Here is a 27,762-nt window from a genome sequence, read left to right on the forward strand (position 1 = left end):
GCGCTGCCGTAGCTCCCGACGTCCCGCCTTTGCGCTCTGGATGGCCAATCAGCGTCCTCAATGTGGGTGGTGTTTCGCCAACCGCTTTTTCTTGGCCTCCCCGCCCCCTCCTCTGCGGCTCATACAACCTTGATAGAGTGGAAACCCCCGAATCAGCTCGTCATCTGGCGGCGCTCTTGGCCAATAGCGCTACGAAGCGGTGGCGCCGGCGCGCTGTGATTGGCTGTACGCGTGCCCGAGGGGTGAGAGGGCGGGCCTGCCGGGGCAGCAGGGGGCGTTGCGCCGGCCGGAGCGCAGCTGTGGTGACGGCGATGGGGGAGCGCGGAGCGGGGTGCGCCGCTGCGCCGGGCGCCGCGGGGCCGTGAGCCGCCGCCGGGGAGGCCCCAGGGGCGGGCGGGGCGCCGAGGCCCGGGGCTGGGGATGAGGATGAGGAGGTGAGTGAGGGCCCGCGGGGGCCGGGCGCTGCCCGGTGCTCGGCGCCGTCAGGTGGGGCGAGGCGGCTGCGCGGTCTGGCCTGAGCCGCCCTCCGGCCGTTCCCGCCGGCTCCGGGCCGCGCGCTGCGGGCCAGGCCGCTCGTCAGGCCGCGGTGGGCTCGGGGCGGCGGCGGCTCCGGGCCGGGGCCTGCGCTGCTCTCCGATAGCTCAGCGCTCAGCCCCGGGCGGAGCGCTCTTCCATGTTTCGGGGCTTTCCTTCCCCATCCCGCTCATAACTGCCCGGAGGGGTAGAGAAAAATCTCAGATTTGGAGCGGGAGAGAAATAATTATTCTCAAGAACTGAGTTTTGCATCGAGCTTTGTGCCTTGCACGTGCATTATACATCGTAACTCACCTTGCCAGGTAGTAAACAGATACATCGCTCTTGTCATTAAACACTCTGTAAACCAACAGTTTTAAATATAATTTGGTTCTCATTTCAAAATCTGAATATCTGTATTTCACTCAGTCGAGAGCACTTGTGTTGACAGCGGGGTTGTCTGCAGAACAGTGATGATGGTGTATTGGTGTATTCTTGCCCGATCTAGTAATGCCAGAGTATTCTGATTGTTGGTAATGATTTCTATTCTTCCTGTAATGTAGAATATTTGCATCAAGTTTATAGCAGCTAATGAAATTTACTGGGGTTTTTCAGCTGCATTTCTGTTTTAGAAATCATGAGTATGAACTTATTTGTATCAGACAATATTTCAGCTGCTGTTTTGAAGAAACAGTTTCTATTTCTTCCACTCGTGGCTTATATTACAGTCATATAATTCTGTGTACATTGAGCTGCAACTAAATTTACGTACTTACCCTTCCCTTGAAAATGATTTTCAGACTGCCAAACAACATAACTTTGCATCTCAGCCGTTTAAAACTTGGTGAAAGTTCCATAAGAAATGGTACAACTTGTTTTAGACTCTTTGTTTTATACTGTGAATCAGAGCTACAGATGTGTGTGTGTTCGTGTTGAAACCTGAGAGCTGACTCAGACATCTCTGAGAGTTCATCTCAGGCTACTGCAGGGTAGAAACAAAGGTCTCGTATTTCAGAGCAAACCGTTTTTGTGACGAGATGTCTCTGTAATGACAACAGAGACAAGTAATAACTGTGTTTTGCCTGTGGCTTTACAAAATCCTTTGAGCATGAAGATAGTTCAGGTAGTTGGTGGAGCGGAAGCTGCAGTCGAACATGTCCTGACACTGAAATGTCTGTGGTGATGATCAAGTATGCACGAAGTTGTGTTGTGCGGTGTGATGATGACTTGCTTGATTCACAAGTTAATTCATACTGAGATCTAATAGTTTGTTCTGGTCTTAGTCTGATAAGCATGTGCTGTTTGTTGCAAATATGCCTTACTAGCAGAATAATCGGTTCCATGGAAAATTGCTAAAAAACCCCAAACAACTGATTTTCAGCTTTTGTATGTACATACGTTTCTGATATATTGCTAGAACTTAGTGTCCTTTTAAGCAAGCTTTTCTGTGTTGTTAAAATTCTAATTTATCATTTTTATTATTCTAAAAGCAGGGGATTTGTTTTTTAGAGCTATATATTGTTTTTTGGCAGGAGGCAGTGGTGGTAGATACATTTTTAAAAGAAGGCATTTTGTATAGCGATAATGTACTTTTTCATAATGGGGAAAACCTTTTCGTACTGTATTCAGTGGCTCAGTAACATCTTTGTGCATGACTAGAACTTTGGGAGACTGACCGTGCACCACATAAAGTTGTCATTATATAACCTAATTGTAGCTGTTAGCGTGTTTTCACACTGAATTCTTTACTAGTAAACATGTAAAGATGATGTAATGTTGCAGCAATGGATGTGCACACAAGGTATACTTATTAAAAAAATACATGACAAATAATATTTTATTAAAAAATTTAAAATTACTTTTTTAAAGCTCTTGGACAGACTTCTCTGTTCATATATTGTTTCCATACAGACCTATTAAAATAAAAATGACTTATTTGTAAAAGTGAAATAAGAAAGGTCATGATCCCTGTAATGTCAGAGATACTTGTTTGCAATTAATTGGGGGTTCGTTAACTTTGTGGAATGACTCACAAAAGGGAAGTTAAGTGCATCAGTCTTGAAAGCTGATGGAACAGGACAATATCTGGAAAAAGTAAGTGGGACAAAACTAGACAGAGCTTGGGTGGAACTCTGTTTTAATATCAGAGTAGACTTACAAAAACCAAAGGTCATTTAAGTGCATTTCCTTGCCAGAGGAAGATCCTGTTGTGTTTGTCATCTCTTTCCATATACAACATTACTGTTTCAATCCCTATCAAACTTTTTCTGTTAAACATCAACAAACATTAAAGCCCATTGGTGGGTATCAAATAAAAATGAAGAAGAATATTTATTTAATTTGCAAATAGATTGACAGCCTACCGGAGTTTCTCTCGTAGAAGAGAACCTCACCGGGACGCTCAGCACGTCACACACAAACGTGTGAATTCCCAGTGACCGAAAGATGTTACTTTGCATAAATTTAAAGTCCTCAGTGGTCATTCTTACTTTTCTTTGGGGGAATGAGTTTTGTTAAATACTCTTTTTGTTTAATAACAGATGACAAAAATAATTGCAGTACTACTGGATTCTCTTGCTTTCTGATAGCTCTGAAGCTGGGATCAAACTGAGGAGGAGAAATAGCAAGAGATTTTGTGACATCAAAGAAAAGATCTGGAGAAATAGGGCAGCGAGAGGAGGCACAAGGACAAACAGTATTTGCTTTTGATTTACTTAAGTTAAATCCCTAAGTAGTCATTGAGATTCTCCTTTAGCTGAATGCAAACCACCTGTGGCATCACAGATTACTACGGAAAAATGTACATGACCATATTTATTCTTAACTTCTGTGCTGCCCTTTTCTGTCATCTCTAGAAGAACAAATCCTGCTACATTATTGCAAATCTTTCTTCATGTATCCAGTGTATAGACATATGTGTGTATGTATTTTACTTGTATATCCGCTACAAGGTGCAATGAAGTATTTTCAGATTGTTCTTGTTTAGTTTATTGATCATGAACTGTAATTTCTAGAATGATGTTTAACTAAGGTGTTTTCTTCCAGGGTTTTTTATTAACTGAAAGTGATATATTTCCTATGTTGTTGAAGCGGATTATCTTTTAAAATTATAAAAAGGAAAGCCTCTAGGTTTTTCTTCAGAATTGCACATTGCGATGCTGGCGCAATTCTTTTTTCATACATTGTTTACTGGAACTGTCCATTTCTGTTATTTAAAGAAATGACTATTATAAATTACCAAAGTTTCCATTTTCTGTTGCTCTATTACATTGGCGCGATTTTCTGCTTCACTAAATCAAAATGCCGTGCGGGATGACAGATGCAGTACGCTTTGTCAGAAATAAGTAGTCACTAAGTGCAGGAAAAGATGTGTAGCGGAAAGCTTCCATGAAATATTGTTTGTAAACTTGAGTGGGATATTTGCTCTTGATTAATATTTCTATTTCCTTTCACTTATATGTGTTTCCTGCATGTATATCACTTTTTTCCATAGGCCCATGCTTCCAGGAACTAGAGAAGGAAAGGAAATACACAGCAATACCAAGTCGAAATGGGTATGTCCATGGTCAACAGGCTGTGTTCACTGCCTCAGATTTTGCTGAACTATTTTTATTCTGCAGGAGGAATGGGGCTGGTCAGATTGAAATGATTTTCCATTGTTTTACTTGAAACCAGCTGTAGTTCCCCAATTTCAGTTTCCCTCTTGTTTTTCATTTTTATTCTAGGCTTTCTGCTCTGGATTTGGTTCTTTGCAAAATGAATCCTGTGTTGTTTCACAAAGGGTGGACCCTGCAGTAGAACTTGTCAAGACCAGTGCACATAAATCAACAGCTTATTTTTCTTGAAGACTTCCGTGCAGCTTTTAAAGTTTTAATCACAATGAATTCGGGCTTATGGAGTCAAGAAAAAGCAAGTTCATCCTATTGGGAAGAGCGGATCTTTTACTTGCTTCTCCAAGAATGCAGCGTTATAGACAAGCAGACTCAGAAGCTCTTGAAAGTCCCCAAAGGTAGCATTGGGCAGTTCTTTCAAGACCGTTCTTCTGTGGGCCACTCCAGAAATATTCCTTGTAAAGGCAAGAAACTGCCGATCGGATTAAAGATTCTGGAACAACCTCATGCGATCCTGTTTGTGGATGAGAAGGATGTTATAGAAATAAATGAAAAACTAGCTGAGTTGCTTTTGGCCATTACTAACTGTGAGGAAAGATACAGTCTGTTTAAAAGCAAAAGCAGGTTAACTAAAGGCATCCAAATAGATATTGGCTCGCCTGTTCGAGTACAGCTGAGATCAGGAGACGATAAATTTCCTGGAGTTGTTCGCTTCAGAGGACCCTTGTTGCAAGAAAGGTCCCTATCAGGGATATACTTTGGAGTAGAGTTGCTGGTAAGTCTCTTGCTGACGAGTAGCATCGTATACATAAGATGAGCTGAAAATCTTTTATTTAAAGAGGCAGTCGTAATAATATTTTTCTAGAAGGTTCATTACCCCTAAAAATTCGGTAACTTTAGTCTATTCATAAGTATTGTTTTTAATTGCCTGTGAACACACCATATCACAACAGCCTTGCATTCTACATGTTAGCGAAGCCTGATGAGGTGTGTGGGCTGGTGGAAAGACTCGTACATACTCTGACTCTTCCAGCCTAAAAAAGCTTAATTACTTACATCCTCATCATGGCAAGTGCCTTACTCTCAGGTTTCTATTGAGTACTTTGGTTTTCCCAGCATGTGGCAGGACACAGTCTTTAAATGCAGGCCTGGATTTTAGGGCTGCTGGTTTTGTAGAGCCCTAAAAGTCAAATGGCAACTAGTTAAGGTAGAGAATGTTGCCGTTGTATGCTCCTAGCGAGATATGTCTGCAGAATTAATGTTAGTCGTAAGCTTTTGAAGGACTAGATTCAGGAGAGTGCTACTCTTGCATGAGAAGTCTATTTTTTAAACTCCTCTTTAAACTTTTCCCAAATTCTTTGTAATTCACACTAAGAACCTGAGGGAATATCAGGCCCAAGTGCTGATGAAAATCAGCTCCCTTTATTTGGCATGTAGGTGGAATTTTTGAATACTTAGCATTATGTCTAGTGTGATGTAGTCTTGTCTTGATCTGGCAAAAATGTGATGATGGAAGCAAGTTTTGCACCTAAAGAAAACATGCTTCTCTGAGTAAAAAGGCTTCTGCCTGCAGCTACTCTCTAATCTAATGAAGTTTTACTGTTTACTTCCCCAAGGTAGACAATGTGTATATTTGCCACAAGTTCTGGCAACAGAGTGCTCCCAATATAATGACAGATCATCAGGCAAATTCTTACTGTAATTTCTCCAAAAAACGGGTTATGTTACTGCTGTTGTAGGAGTCTGCTTTTGCACAAAATACACTGCTTGTTATTGTTTTTTTCTGTTTTCCCCTTCTTTTCTTCTTCCTCCAACACTTAGGAAGAAGGTCGTGGTCAGGGCTTTACAGATGGACAGTACCAAGGCAAGCAGCTTTTCAGATGTGATGAGGATTGTGGGGTTTTTGTTGCTTTGGACAAACTGGAGCTGGTGGAAGATGATGACAATGAACTGGAAAGTGACTATGCAGCTCCAGTTGACACAATGCAGGTAGAACTTCCTCCTCTGGAGATCAACTCCAGGGTTTCTCTGAAGATAGGAGAGAGTATAGAGTATGGGACAGTTATATTCTGTGATGTCTTACCAGGAAACGAAAGTTTAGGATACGTTGTTGGCGTGGACATGGTAAGAAAATAATCTGACTTTAATAACTTTTGCATGTGTGTTAGCGAGTAAATGACATGCAATATAGAAGAAGAAACGTTATCCACAAGCTACTTCAGCGGAGGCTGACCTAAAATGGGAAATAAACACTTGAGTTCAAAGTTGCCCCTTGGTGGTCATTGTATTTTGGCATCAGGTAAATGGGATCCTATTGGATGCAAAACGGTTCAGGAGAAATACTCTGGTTACCTTGAGGAGCCTCCACTGAGCTACTTGCAATGTTAGATGTCAGTCTTGAAGTAATAGAACTGAGTGGTTTTTTTTTTTTTTTTTTTTTTTTTTTTTTTTTTTTAACGTGAGACTGGCTTTGTTCTGCCTTTTAAAAAGTAGACTGTATGTCTTTTTTTTTTGTTAGCTATTTTTTAAAGTTTTTTAATGTAACCTTGATTTGTTTGACTTTATTCTACCTTAAAAGTACTGAGTCTTAAGTACAAAAGTTGATCTTTCAAGAAAATGTGAAGCTTGTAATGAAAGATTATTTCTAGCAACTTGAATTTTTTTAAATGAACAGCTTTCAAATTTTCAGTAGTTAAAGGGTGTTCTGGTTTTGTAGGCCAGGTGCTTCCATTTTCTTGATTGCACCAGCTGTTGCTTAACGATGCACTGCACCTGTTGTAACTTGGCTATAAATCATGGATTTTAGCAGGGGAATGCTGGTTAAAATAGGAGATATTTCATGAAAGAACAGTTTGTAAGTTTGTGCTTGTCTTTAAAGAGTAATGTTTGACTGTGCTAAAGGCAAAGTTTGTTACAGGAAGAAGTAGATGTTGTCAAACCTTTCATATTCCTACTTTTTACTTTCCTAAATACATATGTCTATTCTGTATGATGTTAAATCTTCTCTTGGGATACATGTAACATGTCTTTCTATTTTTAGGATAATCCTATTGGAAACTGGGATGGAAGATACAATGGAATCCAACTGTGCAGCTTTGCAAGTGTTGAAAGTACACTCCTTTTGCATATCAATGATGTTATTCCAGGTATGTTCTGCTTTCTTAACCAAAAGGCAGACTTTGAGACCATCTCAGCCTAGGCACAGTTATGTGATTGAGGCAATACTGCGGAATTAATACCCTAAATTTGCTTGAATTACTTTGACCTTCTGTGTTATACTTCCCTTCAGTTTCCTCCTCTTCTGGTGACAGTCTCACTAGTAGAAAAGGTTTAATATTGAACAAAATTCATGCCAATTTTGTAGTATTTACAGTACTATACAATGGTACTGTTTTCATGAATATGTGAGCGTCTGTAGTGGGAATCTTTTTATTGAATGTTGTTCAGTTTACTCCAGGAGTTTAAAGGTCTTGGGCGAGAAAGCTGTTCTTTCTGTGCTTGAAATGTATTGATAGCAGTGTCTATGTGTTCTGTGGGTAAATACTTGAAAATTCATAGCAAGACTGCATAAAAATTCATACATGTAGTAATTCACTGTATAGTGGTAGCTCATCACCGCTACAGTCTCCTGGTTCTGGAGAAAGAAAGAAGTTTGATGTAAAATTAGTGTTTGTGCTCTGTCTGCAGACAGGTACTGATGAGTGTGCAGCCTCCAGTTTGGCCAGCTTATCTTCACCTCCTGCTTGTTGGTTTAGTTTTAATTGAGATGCATGTTTTTGTGTGAATTCTCCTCTCTTCTGTGGAGAATTCATGGAGACTTCTCCATCTTTGGGAAAAGAGGATTTGTTGTAGATGTGTTGGTAGAAAACAACATTTAGAAGTCAGTAGCAAAAAACCATAAAGTGAGAGAACTGCACTGAAATGATGTATAACATTGCCATATTTATTTAAGAATGTATTCCAATATCAAATGGCAGATTTCAACAACGCAAAAACCACAATTGCTTTTTTGCACCAACCTAGTAATTGCTGATGTGATAGAACCAAATCCTGTAGACATAAAATGTTGATTATGTACCAAACAATGTTTGACTCCGCTCAGTTTTAAAACCAACGATGCCAGACCTTGGTTCAGTTAGGTTTGAACTTCTCTGTGACACAGAAAAGCACAGAAAGGGAAGCTAATATTCTCTTTGTATGCCATGTCTTAGAGACTGTGTCACAGGACAGGAGACCTCCCAAGCTGGCCTACACCTCGAGAGGCGGCGCTGACAAAAGCCTGTTCAATCACAGTAAGCCAAAGGCCACAGGTACGCGTGGGGAGTGATTTTTCTTTACCTCTGTAAGATTACACATTTCTGTTGCTTGGGAAAAAGTGTTGCCTTGCATTTTCTATCACAGCATCTATTGCCTCAGCTACATATCAAGGTAAATTTCTCTGAAGTAGAGTATGAATATGAATTTATTTAGTCATAATAAAGATGGTAGACATCTTAATGCTGCTCCAAAACCCCTCACTATCATGAAAAACAGTTAGAGGTTTAGCAAAAATTCAAGAGCATATTACCTAGTTGTCTTGTATAACTAATTCAAGTTTTTCTGAAAGTGTGGTGTATGTGGTTTTTTTTGTTTATTTGTGGTTTGGTTTGGTTTTGGATTTTTATTATTATTTTAAAAATAATTTTGTTTGCTGTTTTCTTCCTTCTGCAACACTAGAGACTTCCAAGTTTTTTAGCCCAGGAGCAGATCTGCTTAATAATGAATATGTTAATTTTGCTCTGATTCAAAACCAGAATTGAAATATAAGCTTTTGACTCTGATTTTTGCCAGCTCTGAAAATCCTTCCAGGGAACAAAACCTGGAAGGGGAATATTTTTATTTTTTTTTAAGGAAGAAATCACAACTTTGGAGTTTACTGGTGGCTATTTTGGATTGTAGCATTGTAATGACAGAATATTTTGTAAGCTTTCATTCTGCCTGGCACTGGGTGCTGGCAGAGATGATCTGCTCTGAAGTAACTGCGCTTGTACATCAGCACAAGTTGTAGCTGTGTGGAACTGGATCTGTAATTCATTTGCCTACTCTGATTTTTTTTCTCTTTAAAAAGCAAAAATACCACCTTTACACTCTATCTCATATGATTTCCTATATCCATAATTTACAGTAATGAAAAATTTGCACTTGAGGGGTATTTTCTGCCTTCTTTTCAGGTTGGTGGTTTGAAATTTCAGCTTGGAGGACTAAGTTGCTTTGGGATAATCCACCTCCTTGTTGCAAGCTCAGAACTGTGTGAACTTTGATGGGGGAGTTTGCAGCTTTGTGGAAGGGCACTTATGTCTTCTTCAAAGTATAGTAACAAATGAACACTATGAAATAATAGCTTTTGTTAACAGAGATTACTCTTTTCCAGTAAAACATGTTGTTTTCCAGGATCTACCTCTGAACCTGGAAACAGAAACAGATCTGAAGTCTTCTATACGTTAAATGGCTCATCAGTTGACTCTCAGCCTCAAACGAAAACAAAACCCCCATGGTATATTGATGAAGGTAAAGAGAGACGATGGTTTTCCATGTAGGCGTACACTTGATTTGAAAAGCAAAGCAAAATTACAGAGTACTGATGTTTTTGATATTTAAACTCGTACTTGTTTTATTTGAAGCAGTTGGATTGTGTTTTCTTAGTGGAAGGTGTACTGTATCATAAAAAGCATCTTGGAACCCCCATGAAAATATCCTCTGCCTTAATTGACAGACCTGTTGTTTTATTCTGCATGTAGGAGATTACGTTCTTGGCAATGTGTGTGCAGCTCTGTGGGAACGCGAATGTCTTGCAGGCAAAATAAAAACTGAGACTTGGAAGGACGATACAAAGATATTCCTTGTAGCCAAGTATATAATTTTATTTTGCCTGTGTTTTTGTAGCTGATGTTGCAGATCTAAGGGAACTGTAATGTTCTGCCATGCCAGCTAATCAGTCTGGAAGTAAGGGGGGAAAAATAATCTGACTAAGCATACCTGGGTTTTTTAGTATTTTTGGAAGTTGTTTCTGGAAAATCTCTCTCTGGGTTCTTACAAATCTGGATGCGCATACCCAAAGGATCAGTGTATCTGGATGTGCTTCCAGCTCCCTTTTTTTCCTCTGGTTAACTTTTCTGAAGTGTGGCTGGCTGGCTTAGAGACTGAATGGATAAATACTAAACTAATAATGTTAATTTACAATGGAAACCTGTAGCAGTAGTAGCACCTGAATTCCATGAATAGTGAAAGAAAAATGGGTTAAAATTGTTCTTGTTTGCCTACCAGCTGTTGTTCCAACAGCTTGGAGGTCTGTTTAAAAATTATTTTATTATAATATTTAAAATTAACAAGGTAAATAACTATGGACTAAAGGATTAACTAATTTTGAAAACAAATGTTTGGGGCATTAACTTCAGTTAATAAAACAGTGTTGAGAGAAGAGGTGATGAAGAGGCTTTTCTCTGTGAAAACAAATTATGTATTGGAGACCATGTAGAGATGTGAGAGATGATACAGAACACTTGTGCAGTTGTGATCCTGTATATCAGGCACTGCATTAGTCATGACATCTAAATCCTTTTATTTAACTTTTATTCCTTGTGTTAGAACCAAAGTATATTATGATAGAGACAGGGAGATAAATACATTTCCATTTGCAAATCACATCTGCAAGCAGTCACTCATTCTGTATAAGCTGTGAACTGAATCCCTCAGTCACACTGACCAATGAGTTCTTCCCAGTTTTGCCCATCACAGTCGTAATCCTTGTTCACTTGTATTCAAAGATAAGTTCTTATGTGGGGTGAGAAAAAGAAAGATTTTCAGTCTAAACCTCCCTGTAGTTTCCGGCAAACATCTCCTTTCTCCGTGCTGTTGGTTTCTGCTGGTTGTGGTAGCGCTACAGCGGGGTCTCCTCAGCCAGTTCTATCTCCAGTGTTGCCAAGTGACAAACATCTTCCTATGTATCCCCAGCTGTTAGTGCTTCCTACACAGGACCCCATTAGATCAGATGTGGTTGCAGATACACTTCCTTGGTTTGATAGCAGAGTCTTTCCTTTTGTAAGATGGGAAAAAACCCCTAATGTTTACTAACATCTTGTTTTTTATTTTAACAGTTGCTGAAGACCCTGCAAAATCACTTAGTGATGCATCTCCTGGATTTGGGCATTCTTCACCACCGCTGCAGCCACCTTTAACGAACTCTGTGTCTACAGAAAACAGATTTCACTCCCTCCCTTTTAGCTTGACAAAAGCGTCAAGTACTAATGGTACTATGACACATAGTCCTCTCTCTTTATCCGTTCAGTCAGTCATCGGTGACGTAAATCCTACAGCTAACCAGGAGAGCCCTTCAGCCCCAGGCCCAGTCGGGAACTGCCATGGTCTTGAAGCAGGTTCCTTGGCTGAAGTTAAAGAAAATCCTCCTTTCTATGGAGTGATCCGCTGGATTGGCCAGCCACCTGGAGTAAATGAAGTATTAGCTGGACTGGAACTGGTAAATATAAGTTGTAGTCTGTATTAATATTAGTTACATGTCACTAGTTTTGTGTCTGGTGCCTGTATACTTTGCAAAAGCAGCCTGGACGAATATGTCCATGCAGGTTGCCGTGTCATCTCCTCATAGCTAAATTCTGACTTTGTGGCTGCTGTTGGCAGGCTCTGAGATGCCTTTCTGCCACTGTGGGTAATTGAATTTGTAGGGCTGGTTGCTTACTTACTTTAAAGGAATGCCCTTTGCTTACATAATGAAGATTTTAATTGAAAAAGCTGACTGTAGAATGACCAGTTCATTGCATGCTGAAGCAACATTGTTGGTCAAGAAACCAGTTTCTGGCTCAGTGCTATTTGTAGTTATTTTTGCGTTCTCTGAGAAACTGCAAATAAGAAGATATAGACGTTAACACCTTGTGAATACATTTAACTTTCCATTTAGCTTTATTCAGCATGACTGTAGCTAAGGGTAGCAGCAAACAATCATTGAAGCTTAAAGAACATTTTAAAAATAAGTACCAAGGTCTCATATTTGTTCTGAAACTGTTTGTTTTATTTTCAGGGCATACTGTTTAATTTGTCTTGATATTTAAAGGTTCTTCAAAATGCAGATTTGCATAAAATGCCTTGGCTGTTAAGAGTCTTTATTGAATATCAGTTTTTTGGGGTTTTTTTTGCATACCAGCAGACAGGCATTGTCAGAGTCATAACAGTGGTTTTGATAACTGATGATAGTGATATTGTGGATTTGACAGCCGTGTGCTTTATGTGTTCATGTGGGCCCTTTGTAAACTCACAGTTGCTGCAAACATGAATTGATATTATGTACTGACACTTACTCAGTGGCAGCTGTTGCCAAGGCTGTGATTGGTTATCAGTTAAATTAACATGTACGCAATTAAGGAGATAGGGTTATTTACTTTGGGATCATGTTCAATAAAATTTCAGATAAAACAGTGTACACCTATGTAAAACAACAAACATCTTTAGCAAAGTAGGTGAGAATGTGGCTGGAATTTCAGCTGTTAGAACAAGTCCTGATGCTCGTGGGTTTGTTGGGTGAAGCTCAAGCTGTAGTTTGCCACGGGCTTTCTGAGGCTGCACTTTGGGTTGCCTTGTGTTAAACTGGGCTCTTGGACTTGCGCGTCTTGCAATTCTGCATTAAAGCCCAGGAGCTGTTAGTAAGCAGACTATATACCTTCAATCTTGTTTTCAAAGATAAAAAGAACTTGCTCTTTTTCATACCTAGTTTGTGTTGTCTCTGTACACTCTGTGCTCTGCACATTTTTCTTGTGCAAGCCACAGTCACACTGGACCTATTCACCCTACGCAATGCTTAGTGATTTTAATTGAGTTTTAAAAGGTGCTGGGTAGTGCAGGTGTGCTCTTTCTAATTACAGAAGGAATCTGGAGTGACTAATTGCTTAGTTAAATTCCTGATGTTGCCTGGGTTTAATTTGTGCATCCCCCAAGCTGCTTCTGATGGAATTTTTGTTTTATTTTGGATGGAGTGAAAGCTTAAGCATGAAGGAAAAAAAAGTGTGACTCTTAATTTCCTCAATAAATCCAGTTAAAGAACATGTCAGCTGAAGCTTTGAATACAAAAATGCAGGAACCTTGTACGCCAAGCTTCAGAGTACCTTAAGGGTGACTTATAGATAGATATTTTACCAAATGTCTTACTGCAGAATTCTAGAAATAAGAAAAACAGTGAGTTCTCACTTGAATTTTCAGGAAGATGAATGTGCGGGTTGTACGGACGGAACGTTTAAAGGAACTCGCTACTTCACTTGTGCTCCGAAGAAAGCGCTTTTTGTGAAACTCAAAAGCTGCAGGCCAGACTCCAGGTTTGCCTCGTTACAGCCCGTTTCCAACCAGATTGAACGCTGCAACTCTCTAGGTACTGAGCTTCTGCTTCTTACGTATTTATCAGCTGGGAACCGACCTGGGCTTTGGTTTCATTTATTTCTGCAGTGTGTTCTTTGTATTGAACACTTGAAAATCTGTACAGGTATAATTTAAGTGAGGTTAATGATTAGAAGATCAGTCTGTACAGAACAACAAGATTCTATGTATTATTTTTGATGATTTAAACAAAGAAAATGTTCATATATTTATAGACATTTCATAGAATTAAGGTGGGTTGTTTTTGTTGTGCTGTGCATTTTTTTACTTTAGAAATTGTAAAGCAATCCTGCTGAAAATGATATTTGCAGCTCCAGCAATATGTGATTGCACTAGCAGAAAAAAACAGGGTTTTTATCTGTAATATAAAATTATTTTTTCTAAATATTAACATAGAAAAGCATGTATGTTTTATGGTGGAAGTTAGTGGCAAAAAACTCTTTTTTTATTTTTAACTTCAAATATTTTAGATTTCTTGGGTCATGTTGTATTGCCTGGGAGAACAGCAAAGGAAGAACTGTTGGATACTTGTAAGATAGTGGCATTTATAGTGAGCACTCTAATTAATTCAGTGCTGCTTTCTGGAGCACTCTAACATGCATTGTCAGTGCAATGTGAGGCCTGGGTCACTCTCTGGAAGACAGTGAGTCTGGGCTGTAGTAAAATGCTATTTTAGTCCAGAGGAGGAATGCTTGCGCTAAAGCAGCAACTTCACTGTAAAAGTTTAATAGGAAAATCTCAAAGGGGATCAAATTTGAGGCTTTAAAGTGTCTTTTAAAAAAACCCTTTCAGCCTTTGGAGGTTACTTAAGTGAAGTGGTAGAAGAAAACACTCCTCCGAAAATGGAAAAAGAAGGTTTAGAGACAATGATTGGAAAGAAGAAAGGTATCCAGGGGCATTACAACTCCTGTTACTTAGACTCCACCTTATTCTGGTAAGTTCGTAATTTGTATCGTGCCATCCCACGCTAGAAACGCGGCACATGTGGTGTGTGTTGTAACGTCCGTATCGCTGCACCGTGATCCAATACCTCACGCTGCTCTCACGATTTGCTGCATCATGTGAAGTGCACATTGTACCCAGCCAGTCCTGACCCTCACATATCTCTACTCTTTTTGACTGTAAATGCTTAAGGATTAAAGAGTACACGGTGGGGGCTGGAGGGAGGGAAATATCTCTTAAAACTTATTTGCAGAATCCTGCCTGGGCGACTGGTTTTGTACCCCGCTGCAGAAAGGATCTGCGTTAGAGTGGACTTTACCATTTAGTACGGCTGTGTTGTCCTCTGTCCATAATTAGATCTTCTTGAGTTTGTTTAGTTCTTTAATTCTTTCTGTGGCTTTGCTTGGTTTTTCTTACGTTGCTCAGGCACCTAAATGGCTGTATCTTCCAGAATCAAACCAACCTTTGGTTTTTTATTTTGTAGCCTGTTTTCTTTTAGCTCTGTTTTGGACACTGTGTTACTCAGACCTAAAGAAAAGAATGACGTAGAGTATTATAGTGAGACTCAGGAGCTGTTGCGCACAGAGATTGTGAATCCCCTCAGAATGTAAGTAAAGACGTGAATATAAACTTCATCCTAGATTCTGCTGTTTATGGTTCCTCTCTGAAAAGCTTGGCTAGCTGCTGCTGCCAGTCTCTTCAGTTTTTTAATGAGTATTTTTACTTGTTCTTTAGGTGAATTCAGTCATTGCTAACTGGAAATACTGTTTGGTGATAAAATATTTTCACTAGTCTGTATTTGGAAATGCGATCAGCATAAAGCTGTTGTAAAATGCATATAGGTATGGATACAGAAGTGTAGATAGACGCAAGTTAGGTTTGTTCACAGCATTTGTATTTGCATGTTTTTAATGCTGCTGTTCTTGACAAGAGGTGTATTTGGCTTAAAACTTCCTTTGGACTTTTTGTGAAGTTTTACAGGAACAGACTGAATGCTCAAAGCTTCAGCTGCTTAGGTCAGCACTACAGTTCTGTGTCTTTTTCTCAGATATTGAAATTTTTGTTGTTAACAACTCCCACTGTGCATTTATTATCTGCCATTCTGAAAATGATTAGTTAAGCAGTGCAAACTAGAGTGAAACCAAATCAAATGTAATTGACTGACAAATCAGAAAATGGTTATCACGGTCAGTTAATGTTTAAAAAGAGCTCTTAAAAGGTATGCAGGAACATGGAGTTCTGCACTAAGTTCATACTGGATTAAACTGGAAGTCAGGTTGAATGTGAGGAGTCAATACATAGTTTTGAAGAAATACTGTACACAGTTTAATGAGTATATGAGAGCTGGTATTTCAGCATTCAAGAGTCTTTTTCTGCTTCTCTGAGTTGATCACAACATAGCTAATAGCTTATTAAACCCATTTATCTTAGATATGGATATGTATGTGCTACAAAAATAATGAAACTGAGGAAAATACTTGAAAAAGTTGAGGCTGCATCAGGATTCACTTCAGAGGAAAAAGGTAACTGGGGAAGTTTTCTGTTCTTTGAGATTTGCAAGAATCATAATAGGAAGGAACTGAAACACCTTGCTGTGTAATTATACTAAACACACAAAAATTTCTCTGCAGCAGTGATATCTCTGCCAGAGATTTGAGTGACCATTGGGGTTGTAAAAAGGTATTTTATGCTTCCTTGGGTCTGTAAGGAGCCCAAGGTGACCAGTTTCTGCCCTAATAGTCTGGCACTGATGGGATTTCTTTTGTTGCAAATCCCTTCTAGCAGCTGGGCAAGATCCGAGGCTCCTCCTCAGACACTCAGACTGTGATAAGGCTGGGATCTTTGTCCTCTCTCAGAATGTCACCTTGGGCCCTGATGAATAATCTCTCCACTACAACATTTCACTGTCACCATGGTTATGTAGTATTTTAGGAAATAAAGTGTGTAAGTCATGTTGGAAAAAATCAATTCCCAACCTTTTGATCTTCTGCTGCATATAAAGATTAATTAGCATTGTATTATGTAGCTGGTTTGGTTTTGTTTGGGAGAACACTGCTTTCTGTGTAAATGCTGAAACCCAGTATTTATTGCAGTTAGTGGCAGGAGGAGGAATATATCAGAAAAGTCTCAGTGTTGGGGGAGAAAAGACTTCTGGGAAGCGGGTGGTGGCTGCATTCTTGATTAGAGAGCTCTGCTTCTAGTTTAGATGAACTTTGTACTATTGGGGGGGGTTTCTGGAAGTGTTACTGTCACTACTCCTCACAGCTTCTCTGCACTTCAGTGGCTTCTTTTGAAAGCTTTGATTCCTTCTGGAGAAGTTGTCCTGTGAAATACAGAGCATCTTTTTGATCTTGACTGGAAAGCTTTGTTTCCATGTCGAGCCTGTCTTTTATTAGGGCCATTTGACGCCAAAAGAGTAAATAGAGGTTTGTGTCATGAAAATGTTCATAGTTTGTCATAATCTTAGTGTGTTAATAAAGCTGTAAAAATGACTCTCTTACTTTTTTCCTATTTTGAAAACTTTAATCTAAAATCAGTCTTGAATAATGTATCTGGTTTTGCATACTAACAAGACCTTTTTTTTCCCTCCCTCCTCAGATCCAGAAGAATTTTTGAATATTTTATTTCACCATATTCTAAGAGTTGAGCCACTGCTGAAAATCAGGTGAATCTTTTTTCTTTGTTGAGCTCATCTGTGTGTAGAGGCTGATGAGGAGAGAGTATCTGCTGCCTTTCAAATTGAGATAGACCTGAGGCCACCTTTGACTCCTGATCCATATTTCTAACAAGATTCTATATAATAAAGTGATATTGACTAATTGGACACAATTTCCTACCTTTCTGGTAGGCGGGTTTTGGCCCACTGGTCCCATGTTGCAAAGGCTGCAAAGGTTTAGCTTTGTAATCTAGTGTTAGGTTTAACAAACAAAACCAACCAAACCAAAACACAACAACTAGTAACTTAAAGCATTTATTGACTCTATACAGAAAAATGTTCAGAGAACAGCTTTCCATCTTAAGACCCTCACAGCTGGTACCAGCTCTCTTTAATTCCATGAAAGACAATGTGCAGAGAAACTCCTCTGGCTAATGTATTATTCTGGTGAAACAGCAGAGGTACAATACTATAATTATAACAATATTGTTATAATTAGAATAGATTTTCAGGTGAGAATGTGTGTGTAGTTTTTGGCAGTTAACAGGTGTGCTGCTGTGGCAGAAATCACAGCTGAAAGGAGTCAAGGAAAAGCCTCTTGTTCCACTTGCAACATATGCAAAGGTATGTTTTTGAAACATGCTCTGAAACTTACACTGCTTTTGTTTATTCAATAGGTTTGTTCTAAACTCAGTCCATACTTAATACTTGATTGCCTGTCATCTAAAGTATTTTGTTCTTGTTGCTGGCTTTATTTCTTTTAAAGCACTATGTATTTCAATGCAGACAGGATGCTGTGTAGACTATTTTCTGGTAGATGTTATTGTCCTTGTCATAGTAGAGTTCAGAATCTTTTTTTTCTCTTTTTCAAATCTGTTTTTAGATCTGCAGGCCAGAAAGTACAAGACTGTTACTTCTATCAGATATTTATGGACAAAAATGAGAAAGTTGGAGTCCCAACAATTCAGCAGTTACTGGAGTGGTCGTTCATCAACAGCAACTTGAAGTTTGCAGAGGTTGGTGACAGCTCTTGACCCCTCCCCTTTCTTCTTCTTGACCCCCCCCTTTCTTCTTCTTGACCCCCCCCTTTCTTCTTCTTGACTCCCCCCCCTTTCTTCTTCTTGACTCCCCCCCCTTTCTTCTTCTTGACTCCCCCCCCTTTCTTCTTCTTGACTCCCCCCCCTTTCTTCTTCTTGACCCCCCCCTTTCTTCTTCTTGACCCCCCCCTTTCTTCTTCTTGACCCCCCCCCCTTTCTTCTTCTTGACCCCCCCCCCTTTCTTCTTCTTGACCCCCTCCCCACTCCTTCTTCTTGACCCCCCCTCCCCACTCCTTCTTCTTGACCCCCCCCCCCCACTCCTTCTTCTTGACCCCCCCCCTCCCCACTCCTTCTTCTTGACCCCCCCCTCCCCACTTCTTCTTCTTGACACAGCCCCCCCCTTCTTCTTGACCACCACCCCCCAACCCCCCTTCTTCTTCTTGACCACTCCCCCTTCCCCCTCTTCTCTTCCTTTCGTCTGTCCCTCCCTCAGAGGGGAGTGTCTAGTCCAGTATATTTATACCGCACTTCAGCATGACTGGGACTTAAAATATTCGATAGTGATTTAGATGCCACTTTCCTTCTTTTTTAGCTGTAGTTTCTCTCAAAGTCTTAATTGAGGTTTGCTTACCATTGTGTTCATTCTGAAGTCAATGGGCAGCAAGTTTATATAACTGGAATGTGTTTATAGCAGTAGACGTATGTCTGTACGTTTAGATAATTCTTTGTCTCTAGCTCATGACACTATCTTCTGGCATTTTACCCAGGCACCCTCTTGCTTGATTATCCAGATGCCTCGGTTCGGAAAAGACTTCAAAATGTTCAACAAAATTTTTCCATCCTTGGAATTAAATATAACAGACTTACTTGAAGATAGTAAGTATAGATCACTGTGTTGTGTAATAAAAGAATTGTTGAGAGTGACTAAAATAAGTATTCCTGGTAGGTCTGTGTTTATGGTTTTCTTGTCGTTTGTGTTTTAAAGTAAAGTATTTAACAAGGTAGTTTGAGATGCTCAGGCTGAGGAGAAAGGAAAACGTACTGGCTAGAATACTGTTTTCCCCTCATGTCAAGAACTGTGATTCAGAATAACTTGCTTGATTATATTTATTTAATTCAATCATTGAATATCTGTACAACTAAACATCTTATTTCAAGACAATGTTATTAAAATGGAGTTATTAGCAGCAAAACAATCATTAATATGACAGGTAGGAAATCTTAAAAGCAGAGTGTAGCACCAAGATGGGTTAACAGGTATTTACAACACTGACTCCGTTTCATTAGTCTTCATCAATTTGTGCTGCGTGTTTCAAAGCTTTTTGCTATGAGTTTATCAAACTAAAGAGAACCTGAGATCAGGAGGGAAACCTGCAGCGTGTGGTGATGGTGCGTTTTTTCAACTATAAATCTATCACTTTTCTTGTGACCTAAATTGCTGACGTTTGCCAGCCACTGATTTTTTTATATTGCATTACCTAAGAAAACACACCTGATATTAATTTTGAGATAAGAATTAATAAAACTGCTAATATTTATTACAAAAATAATCTCTGAAACTGTCATGACCATCAGTTTTTGCTAGCTATCAATGTAAGCTGGCTCTACCAATATGATGAGAGAGAACTAACTTGATATACGAGCCTGGTTTTACTTGTTCATGCAGTTGATAAAACAGTTTTTATCGTTTTCTCTTTTGCAACTTAGCACTCCAACCCTTTTTCTCTTCACATTGTCAAAGGGAGGAAGTTAAACACAGTGGTACAATCTGCTTTGATTGGCAACCTGGTTTCAGCTTTTTTAGTGTTTTTCTCCATTTGAAGTAGTAATCCTCCCTCCTTTTCATTTCCCTCATCTTGATAAAACAAAAAAGCCTTCCCAAATTGGAGAGTAATCCCTTCTTTCCCAACGCAGCCCCCAGGCAGTGCCGGATCTGTGGAGGACTCGCTATGTACGAGTGCAGAGAATGTTATGAAGATACCGATATTTCTGCTGGGAAGATCAAGCAGTTCTGCAAAACATGCAATACACAAGTAAGTTGTTCTTTGTTACTCTACATCAGGACTGAATACTGGAGAAGTAGTAATCACAGGCAGCTTGGAATCTGTTTCTTTTCACCTGCTTTAAGTCCTCATTTTGCATACATGCTACCTTGTTTGAATTGAGAAATTTGTGATGTAGAACAGTTTAATTCTGAGAGCTGTTTGTTTGGTACCTTGTGTGAAGCTGTTGTGGTCACGGCTTGTCTTCAAGTCTGAGCATAGTAGAAAATCATTGCATTGTATCTGTCTTCCCTTCCAACCTTAGATTTGAATTTTCTGGGTAATATTGAACTGTTCTGGTGGGGAAAAAATAGAAGCAGCATTTAGACTGCTACTGTTATTGCAGCTCCTTCTCTAATGCCGTTAATCTTCAGCTCAGCAGTAATGTTCTTTTTAGCTTTGTCTGCCACTGAAACAATCTGATGGGGTGGTTTTTCTTTTCTGAAATATCGCTTCAATTGTAGGTTCATCTTCATCCCAAGAGACAGAGCCATAAATTCAATCCGTTGTCACTCCCGAAGGATCTGCCGGACTGGGACTGGCGGCACGGCTGCATCCCGTACCAGAAGATGGAGTTGTTTGCTGTTCTCTGCATAGAAACGAGCCACTACGTCGCTTTTGTGAAATACGGGAGGGATGACTCCGCCTGGCTTTTCTTTGACAGCATGGCAGATCGGGATGGTACAGCTCCTATTTATTCTTAATAATAACTTTCTGATGTGTATAAGTATTTTAAATGTTGATGCCTATTTCTTAGTGTTTTGGGGAAATTAATATAATTTAGCTTGATGTACTTGATGCTGGGACACTAACCCTGACCCAGCCTTACCTAATTGCATTGATTTCATAGTAGCCATTGATGTGCATAATCTGAATTTCACCTAAATTGGATACCTTTGTAAGTAGATGGTACAGAAGTAATCACAGAAGTTTTCTAGTGGGACTCCTTATATACCTTTTTTTTTTAATACTTTGTGAGTTTGGCAGAGATAATTCATTTTATATAATCAACTGCAGAAATGTGTTCTTTCAATCTGAATTTCAGGGGATGTACACAATTATCCAATAGTATGCAAATATTTTTATTGCTTTTGCTTAAATGACTTGGTGTAGGTGTCATTAGCATAGAAGAAACAGTCACACCTTACATCGTCTATGCCATTCGGGTTATCAGTGCAAAACTGTTACCCTGTAATAATACAAAGGTCGGTGAAACAAATGTTCTCTTAGATACTGCTGCATTAAATAGTGTTTAAATAAGGACCCTCTGCTCAATTTTGGTGCCTGAGAAAACCAGGAATAACAGATGCAAGTGTCAGACTCATAGTAACAGTTCCATGAAGAATTCTCAAGCCCCTGGCTCTTACAGCTGCCAAATGACACTGTTACAGTCCTGTTGAAAATCGAACTGCTACAGGATTCAAGTCTTGTAACAACCAGAGGCCATCGAACTGTGTTTCAAAGTGCCTGAAATGTGTAGGGCTCAAGGCTGTAAAGAACCACTTGATTTCAGGAATGCCTGTCCCATGAAATACTCACTGGATATATTTCCTGCTGATCTCAGGGGCTTTTGAATCACAAGTATTTTTCTTCAGCTGGTTTAATTATCTACAACTGGCTGCCAGTGTCATGGATGTGTCCATACTTGTGCTGGTTGAATTTGCTTATTTTTACGTGGAAAGTGACAAGAAGCAAACTCTGCCTTAGTCTTGCAAGTCAGGTACAGACACCCAGGGTTTATAATTCACCAGCTGTGGTGTTATTAACAAATCCCGCAGTGTTTGAGGTGGAGTACGTGTTCAGGTGACTCTCCTGAAGTTGTACACAATTATTAGTGTTAATGAAAACCCAAAGGTGTAGTTCTGGTGGGCTTCTTATGTGGTGTTTGTGTGGGTGTGTGTTTGTTAGCAAACACTACAAGATACACAAAAAGTGTGCTATTCAAGAAAAATCACAATTGCTGTCAGAGTAAGTTTACCCCACAGTAGCACATATTTAGGTTTTGTTCAAAGGCTTCTTCAAGAACAGGTGGTGCTGTCATCATTAAAGTACATTTTAAAGAGCAAATATATGTCAATGCTATTCTAATCTTTCTCTTTCCTCATGGTTAATAGGAGGTCAGAATGGCTTTAACATTCCACAAGTTACCCCCTGTCCAGAAGTTGGTGAATACCTGAAGATGTCACTAGAAGAATTACATTCACTGGATTCCAGAAAGATCCAAGGCTGTGCACGAAGACTGTTGTGCGATGCTTACATGTGCATGTATCAGAGTCCAACGATGAGCTTATACAAATGAACAATGTCCTCTGGAAAACTGAAGAAATGGTATAGAGTTATTGACTGTTGCATTTGCTGCATTTTTTTTTTTTGTTAGTTTTAATGCAACCGTTGCTGGCAATGGATGCGATGACAAGGAAGAAGTTGACTCTGAGAGCAAAAGGATCACCGTTGCAAAAACTACACGTGGAGTTCTGTAATTGAAGTATTTAAGCATTTTTGCACTCTAGGAAGTGTGCTTGTGTGTGTTTGTTTTATAAACAAAGTCTAAGTGAAGTTACTAAACTTAAAGCTTTAAGTGCATTGATTATACACAGACGTTTTTGAAATATTAAACCTCCTTAGTCCATTGAGAATGTAAAGTGTGTTTTCTCAGTGCATTTCTGTGGACCAAGGATGACAATTCTCTTGTTTCTCTCCCCTCCACCCCCCCTGCCCCAGGCTCTCCCCACCCTTGATCTTTTTAGCATCATCGATTCTCTCTCTTGAAGAGAGAGAACTTCAATTGTAGTGAGATTAATTTTAGGCTGTTCATTGCATATTAATTCTGTTCTACCTGTCTGCTACATTCTTCTCAGCTCACACATTTCCATCTTTAAAAATGAACGTCCATTTAAAGATCTGAATTCTTACCTTCTGGAAATCAAGCACACAGATTTCCTGTCTGCTGACTTGTGATTTTTGGAGGGGGAAAAAAGAGAAGGAGAAGAGGGTATTAAGGGGAGGCGTAATTGCTGAAATATACAATTAGCAATGAAAGTTACCAGATGTCTTTTTCTAAGTGTCTATTTTTGAAGAAACAAAGCAGTTTGGAACAGAACAGCAACTATATACAAACAATTGGAGGACAAAACCATAAACCAGTGGGTTGCCCCAGGGAATGTCACTGAAGTGGATTCTAGTCCTTGGTAAAACAAAACTGACCTTCCTATGGTACGTTAAGCTACTACCTGGGAATCTGTTACGCATCTGACTCTTCAGTTCAGGATTACTTAGAGATACTCGAAATCTCTGCCTAGAAAGATGAAACTAGAAGTAAATGTAGATCAGAGTTTTACTGTCTACCAAGTACCTAATGAAAACTAACTTGAACAGCTGCAAAACCTGTCTTGATGTAAAATATTACATTTTGAAGTCAGTTGGCTCCTGTTTGCAATTAAATACTGTTGTTTTAGTTGCTTTACAGCTGCTTCTGTCTACACTGACTAGCAAACATGCAACTATATATATATACAGTAAAATCTGGTTGTACAAATTGCATATATATGAGCTGTACATTTTCAACTTTAAGATACTTTATATGGAAAACTTCTTTTTTGGGGATTGAGTCTATAGAAAGGGAGGTCACAAAATGTTTTAAAGACAATGGAGACTGATCCCATCGTGTACAAAATGTGGTTACTTTGTTCTTCTTGGAAAACCTAAAATCTTTCTTTGGGATGCACTAGAGACAGCTGAAAATGGTGCTTGGAGGACTAAAGTGCCGAGAGCTGCTCTGTTCCGTTGGCCGCTGCATGGAACGCGCTCTCATTTTTCACTCGAGAGCGAGGGAGTTATTCAAAGTGTCACTGTTGCTTTTTCTCTAATGGTCTCCTGGCTTCCCCGTTCCTTTGCCTTATTTATCTAGTCTGTGCTCCTTGCCAAAACTCTAGTTCTTTAGTTTAAGCACTACTATTGAGCTCTTGACAAAAAATTGTTTAGTTTCATGTACTGCTGTGAGCTCTTGAACTCTTCAGAGTTTTCAGTGAGGCTTTGGGTGATGGATCAATGGATGGGTTAGTGGCCGTTGGCTCAGATGTGTTGACAAAGATGCCAGAGAAGGATCTCGTGGGCAACGTAAGGTAAGAAAAGGGCTGGAGCACAACTACCTGATCTGAGCAGAAGGGGTGGGACCCACCTGTGACCACAGTCTCCAGGTACCTCAGGTGATGGTTTTACATAGTGCTGTTGGCAAAACGAAGGCAAGATGGGGCTGGCAAAAAAAACTCAAACAACAATACTAATGTAACAGACTCATAACTTGCTCTCTGCTGACTCTGATCCCTTGTGACACCCCGAGCCCCAGCTGGAAGTGGCTGCAGGTGCTGTCGCTCCTTTAAAAGCTTTACAAAGTGAACAAGCACAAACCTGTGTCCCAAGGAGACCAAGTTGAATGTCTGGATTTTTCTCTCTTTGCTATTCCTGAATTTATTTTCCAGTTTTCCCAGTGCATTAGTTTCCATGTGTCATTTTCCCCCCGCCCCGCATCACATCCATGAAGTTGTAGGTGTATCTTACCTCTGAGAACAGCGTTGGAACAGCTGAGGGGAGACTTGGGCTTGGCAACTGTAAGATGTTTTCAGATGATTAATCCTGTAGGAAAATACCCACTTGTTTTCACACCTGCAGGTAGCCAAGAATCCCATTTTTCAGGATGCATGTTTTATTAGGAGAAGTGAATAAAAATAGCTGGGTGTAAATGAACTGCTGGGCCTCTTGCCTCCAATGCTGCGGCCTTTGGAAATGGAAAAGAAGCTGTGTGAGCTCTTACTGTGCACACACAGCAAATGCACAGAAATGCGTTATTGTGCACGCTTTTCCCTGACAATTACCATGTTTTGAAGGCCTGCATTTGGTACTACATTAAACAGTACAGTAAATAGTTTTGCAAATGGTATATGATTACATGGTTAGTTTATCGGTTAAGAAGGCAGAGATGTCTAACACAGCATAAAAAAGTCTTGGTTTTGATAACTGTCTTCTTTTAATCCAAAAATATTGCTTTATGGTGTACTACATTGGCTTGGAGATAATCTGGCAATTTACCCCAAGTTTTATATCCTTTCTCAGGATTGAAAAGTCGTTTCACTGTGAAAGGAAAATTGTAGAATAACATATACAAGTGTAAGAAATTGGTTTTAGCCTTCAGCATCTATTTGGGGGGAATTGTACAGTGTGCAGGTTAAAGCGTCTCTTGCTGTTAAATGTCCAAAGATTTCAGTGATTAAGCAATTGGGAACCTCCCAACCAGATGGTTTTGGTTTTGATTTTTCATATGGTGAATGTGCCCATAAGTTAATAGCACTTAGATGATTGCACTGTGGTTTGGCTCTTAAGCGTTGCTAACAATGGCCTTAACCTGTGAACAGGAAAAGAAAAACAGAAAATATGGCTCCTGCCGGCCTGTAAGAACATAAAGCTTTGTTATACATAAACTGTCACAAGCAGGGAGAAAAAACGCATCCCTATAAACGCTCAGCCCATACTCTGCTCATCAGTTTCAGCAACAGGGGCTCAAATCAGTAGACAATTGAACCAATCACTGCGCCACTAAATGTTTGCCTTAAACAAGCCAACAAGGCCAAACCCACAGCAGCACGTGTGGCTTTTGGTGTGGGAGATAACTGCAGGAAAACAAACTAAAAACAAGTGTGTTCAGTAAAGGTCTAAGATCTGTGCCACTGATTCTGTGCTCTTGAAAACTGTGTGTGACCAAACAGCTGGCGAGGCTTCCATTTTAAGCCAGTACTATGTGTAACGGGAATTACTCACAATCGTAACTGGTTCGTTTAATGCACTTAGTTTTCTTGTGCACTTTACCCTCCCCAGTAGCTGGACTTGCTCAGCACCACCCCAGTGATGCCTGTTCTATACAATACCAAGGCACAACCTGCTGCAAACTGGAATTTGATGGTTTCAGAACTGAGTTGGTGTAAAAAACAGCTTGAACGCTCTGTGTGTTTCTACCACTGTAACAACGCATGTTTTTCTGTTGTTGCTGTTTTGCTAAATAAACATCCCATGTTTTGTGCAAAATAGTCTCCAGCTTACCAGGGACATGTCAGGGAAACAAACCTTGGGATGAGGCTGCCCCAACCAGCCTTCGCTTTCTTCTTTCCCCAAAGGTGGAGCAGAATCAGCTGCTGCTGCAAAGGAATGTACCATGTGCTCCTTCTGTATGAATATTAAATTTAAAATGTTATTCTTATGGCTCTATTGATTTCATTGTCAGTTTGGTGATAGTCGCTTTTAATTCTTGAGTTTTCCAGAAATGCTGAAATTACTGTACTAAGTCAGGTCTAAGTATACTACTTATGACTTACTTACCAGTTAGTACCTGATACTATAATGGAAAACCAATGAAAAGCTGTGGAAGCCAACTGTAGTTTGCCTGCAGGGAAAAATGAATTTATTTCTGAATGCTTAGTACACCATATCATAGAATCCCAGAGTGTCAGGGGCTGAAGGGCCCTGGAAAGCTCGTCCAGTGCAACCCCCCCATGGAGCAGGAACACCCAGATGAGGTTACACAGGAAGGTGTCCAGGCGGGTTGGAATGTCTGCACAGAAGGAGACTCCACAACCCCCCTGGGCAGCCTGGGCCAGGCTCTGCCACCCTCACCCCCAACAAGTTGCTTCTCATCTTTCAGTGGAACCTCCTGTGTTCCAGTTTGCACCCATTGCCCCTTGTCCTGTCACTGGTTGTCACCAGAAGAGCCTGGCTCCATCCTCCTGACACTCCCCCTTTCCATCTTGATCCCCAGGAATGAGTCCCCCCTCAGTGTCCTCTTGTCCAGCTCCAGAGCCCCAGCTCCCTCAGCCTTTCCTCACACGGGAGATGCTCCACTCCCTGCAGCATCTTGGTGGCTGCGCTGGACTCTCTGCAGCAGTTCCCTGTCCTGCTGGAACTGAGGGGCCACAACTGGACACAAGATTCCAGGTGTGGTCTCCCCAGGGCAGAGCAGAGGGGCAGGAGAACCTCTCTGACCTACTGACCACCCCCTTCTAACCCACCCCAGGTACCATTGGCTTCCTGGCCACAAGGGCCCAGTGCTGGCTCATGGTCACCCTGCTGTCCCCAGGACCCCCAGGTCCCTTTCCCCTACACTGATGTCCAACAGGTCATCCCCCAACTTACACTGGAACCTGGAGTTGTTCCTGCTCAGATATAACACTTGCCCTTGTTCTATTTCATTACATTTCTCCCCGCCCAGCTCTCCAGCCTGTCCAGGTCTCTGATGGCAGCACAGCTTCCAGTGTCAGCCACTCCTCCCAGCTTGGTGTCATCAGCAAACCTGCTGACAGTCACTCTATTCCCTCATCCAAATCATTGATGAATATATTGAATAGTCCTGGTCCCAGCACCACCCCCTGAGGCACTGCACTGGATCCAGGCCTCAACTGGACTCTGCCCCATTGACCACCACTCTCTGGCTTCTTCCCTTCAGCCAGTTCACAGTCCACCTCACTACCTGGTCATCCAGACCACACTCCCTCAGTTCAGCTGTG

The 27,762-nt window shown here is 40.4% G+C and overlaps 1 protein-coding gene across 3 annotated transcripts; it reads left to right on the forward strand.

The window, feature by feature from the left end:
- Positions 1–282: 282 nt before the first annotated feature.
- Positions 283–26,462, forward strand: CYLD (CYLD lysine 63 deubiquitinase). 3 transcript variants are annotated; one of them, XM_082063190.1, is made up of 17 exons: positions 283–434; positions 4,239–4,899; positions 5,946–6,248; positions 7,165–7,270; positions 8,336–8,434; positions 9,555–9,671; positions 11,258–11,637; positions 13,368–13,533; positions 14,331–14,472; positions 14,965–15,087; positions 15,912–16,003; positions 17,079–17,145; positions 18,020–18,152; positions 18,941–19,049; positions 20,088–20,206; positions 20,680–20,896; positions 22,330–26,462. In XM_082063190.1, the coding sequence occupies exons 2-17, from the start codon at positions 4,393–4,395 to the stop codon at positions 22,512–22,514; spliced, it is 2,865 nt and encodes a 954-aa protein (XP_081919316.1). In that variant the 5' UTR covers positions 283–434; positions 4,239–4,392; the 3' UTR covers positions 22,515–26,462. The 3 variants fall into 3 exon arrangements, with proteins under 3 accessions (XP_081919316.1, XP_081919315.1, XP_081919317.1); XM_082063189.1 differs by lacking the exon at positions 283–434 and adding an exon at positions 3,904–4,067; XM_082063191.1 differs by lacking the exon at positions 283–434 and adding an exon at positions 3,909–4,067 and having other exon boundaries at positions 5,946–6,113.
- The last annotated feature ends 1,300 nt before the right edge of the window (positions 26,463–27,762 follow it).

Source organism: Streptopelia decaocto (genome assembly GCF_964273445.1).
Source record: "Streptopelia decaocto genome assembly, chromosome: 11".
Classification (NCBI taxonomy): Eukaryota; Metazoa; Chordata; class Aves; order Columbiformes; family Columbidae; genus Streptopelia; species Streptopelia decaocto.

Bases quoted from the DNA above. Each gene is read 5' to 3' on its own strand.
- CYLD (XM_082063190.1), top strand. From the start codon at position 4,393: ATGAATTCGGGCTTATGGAGTCAAGAAAAAGCAAGTTCATCCTATTGG. The intron at 6,249-7,164 runs GTAAGAAAATAA...TTCTATTTTTAG, and splicing joins ACGTTGTTGGCGTGGACATG to GATAATCCTATTGGAAACTG. The intron at 13,534-14,330 runs GTACTGAGCTTC...AAACCCTTTCAG, and splicing joins TGAACGCTGCAACTCTCTAG to CCTTTGGAGGTTACTTAAGT.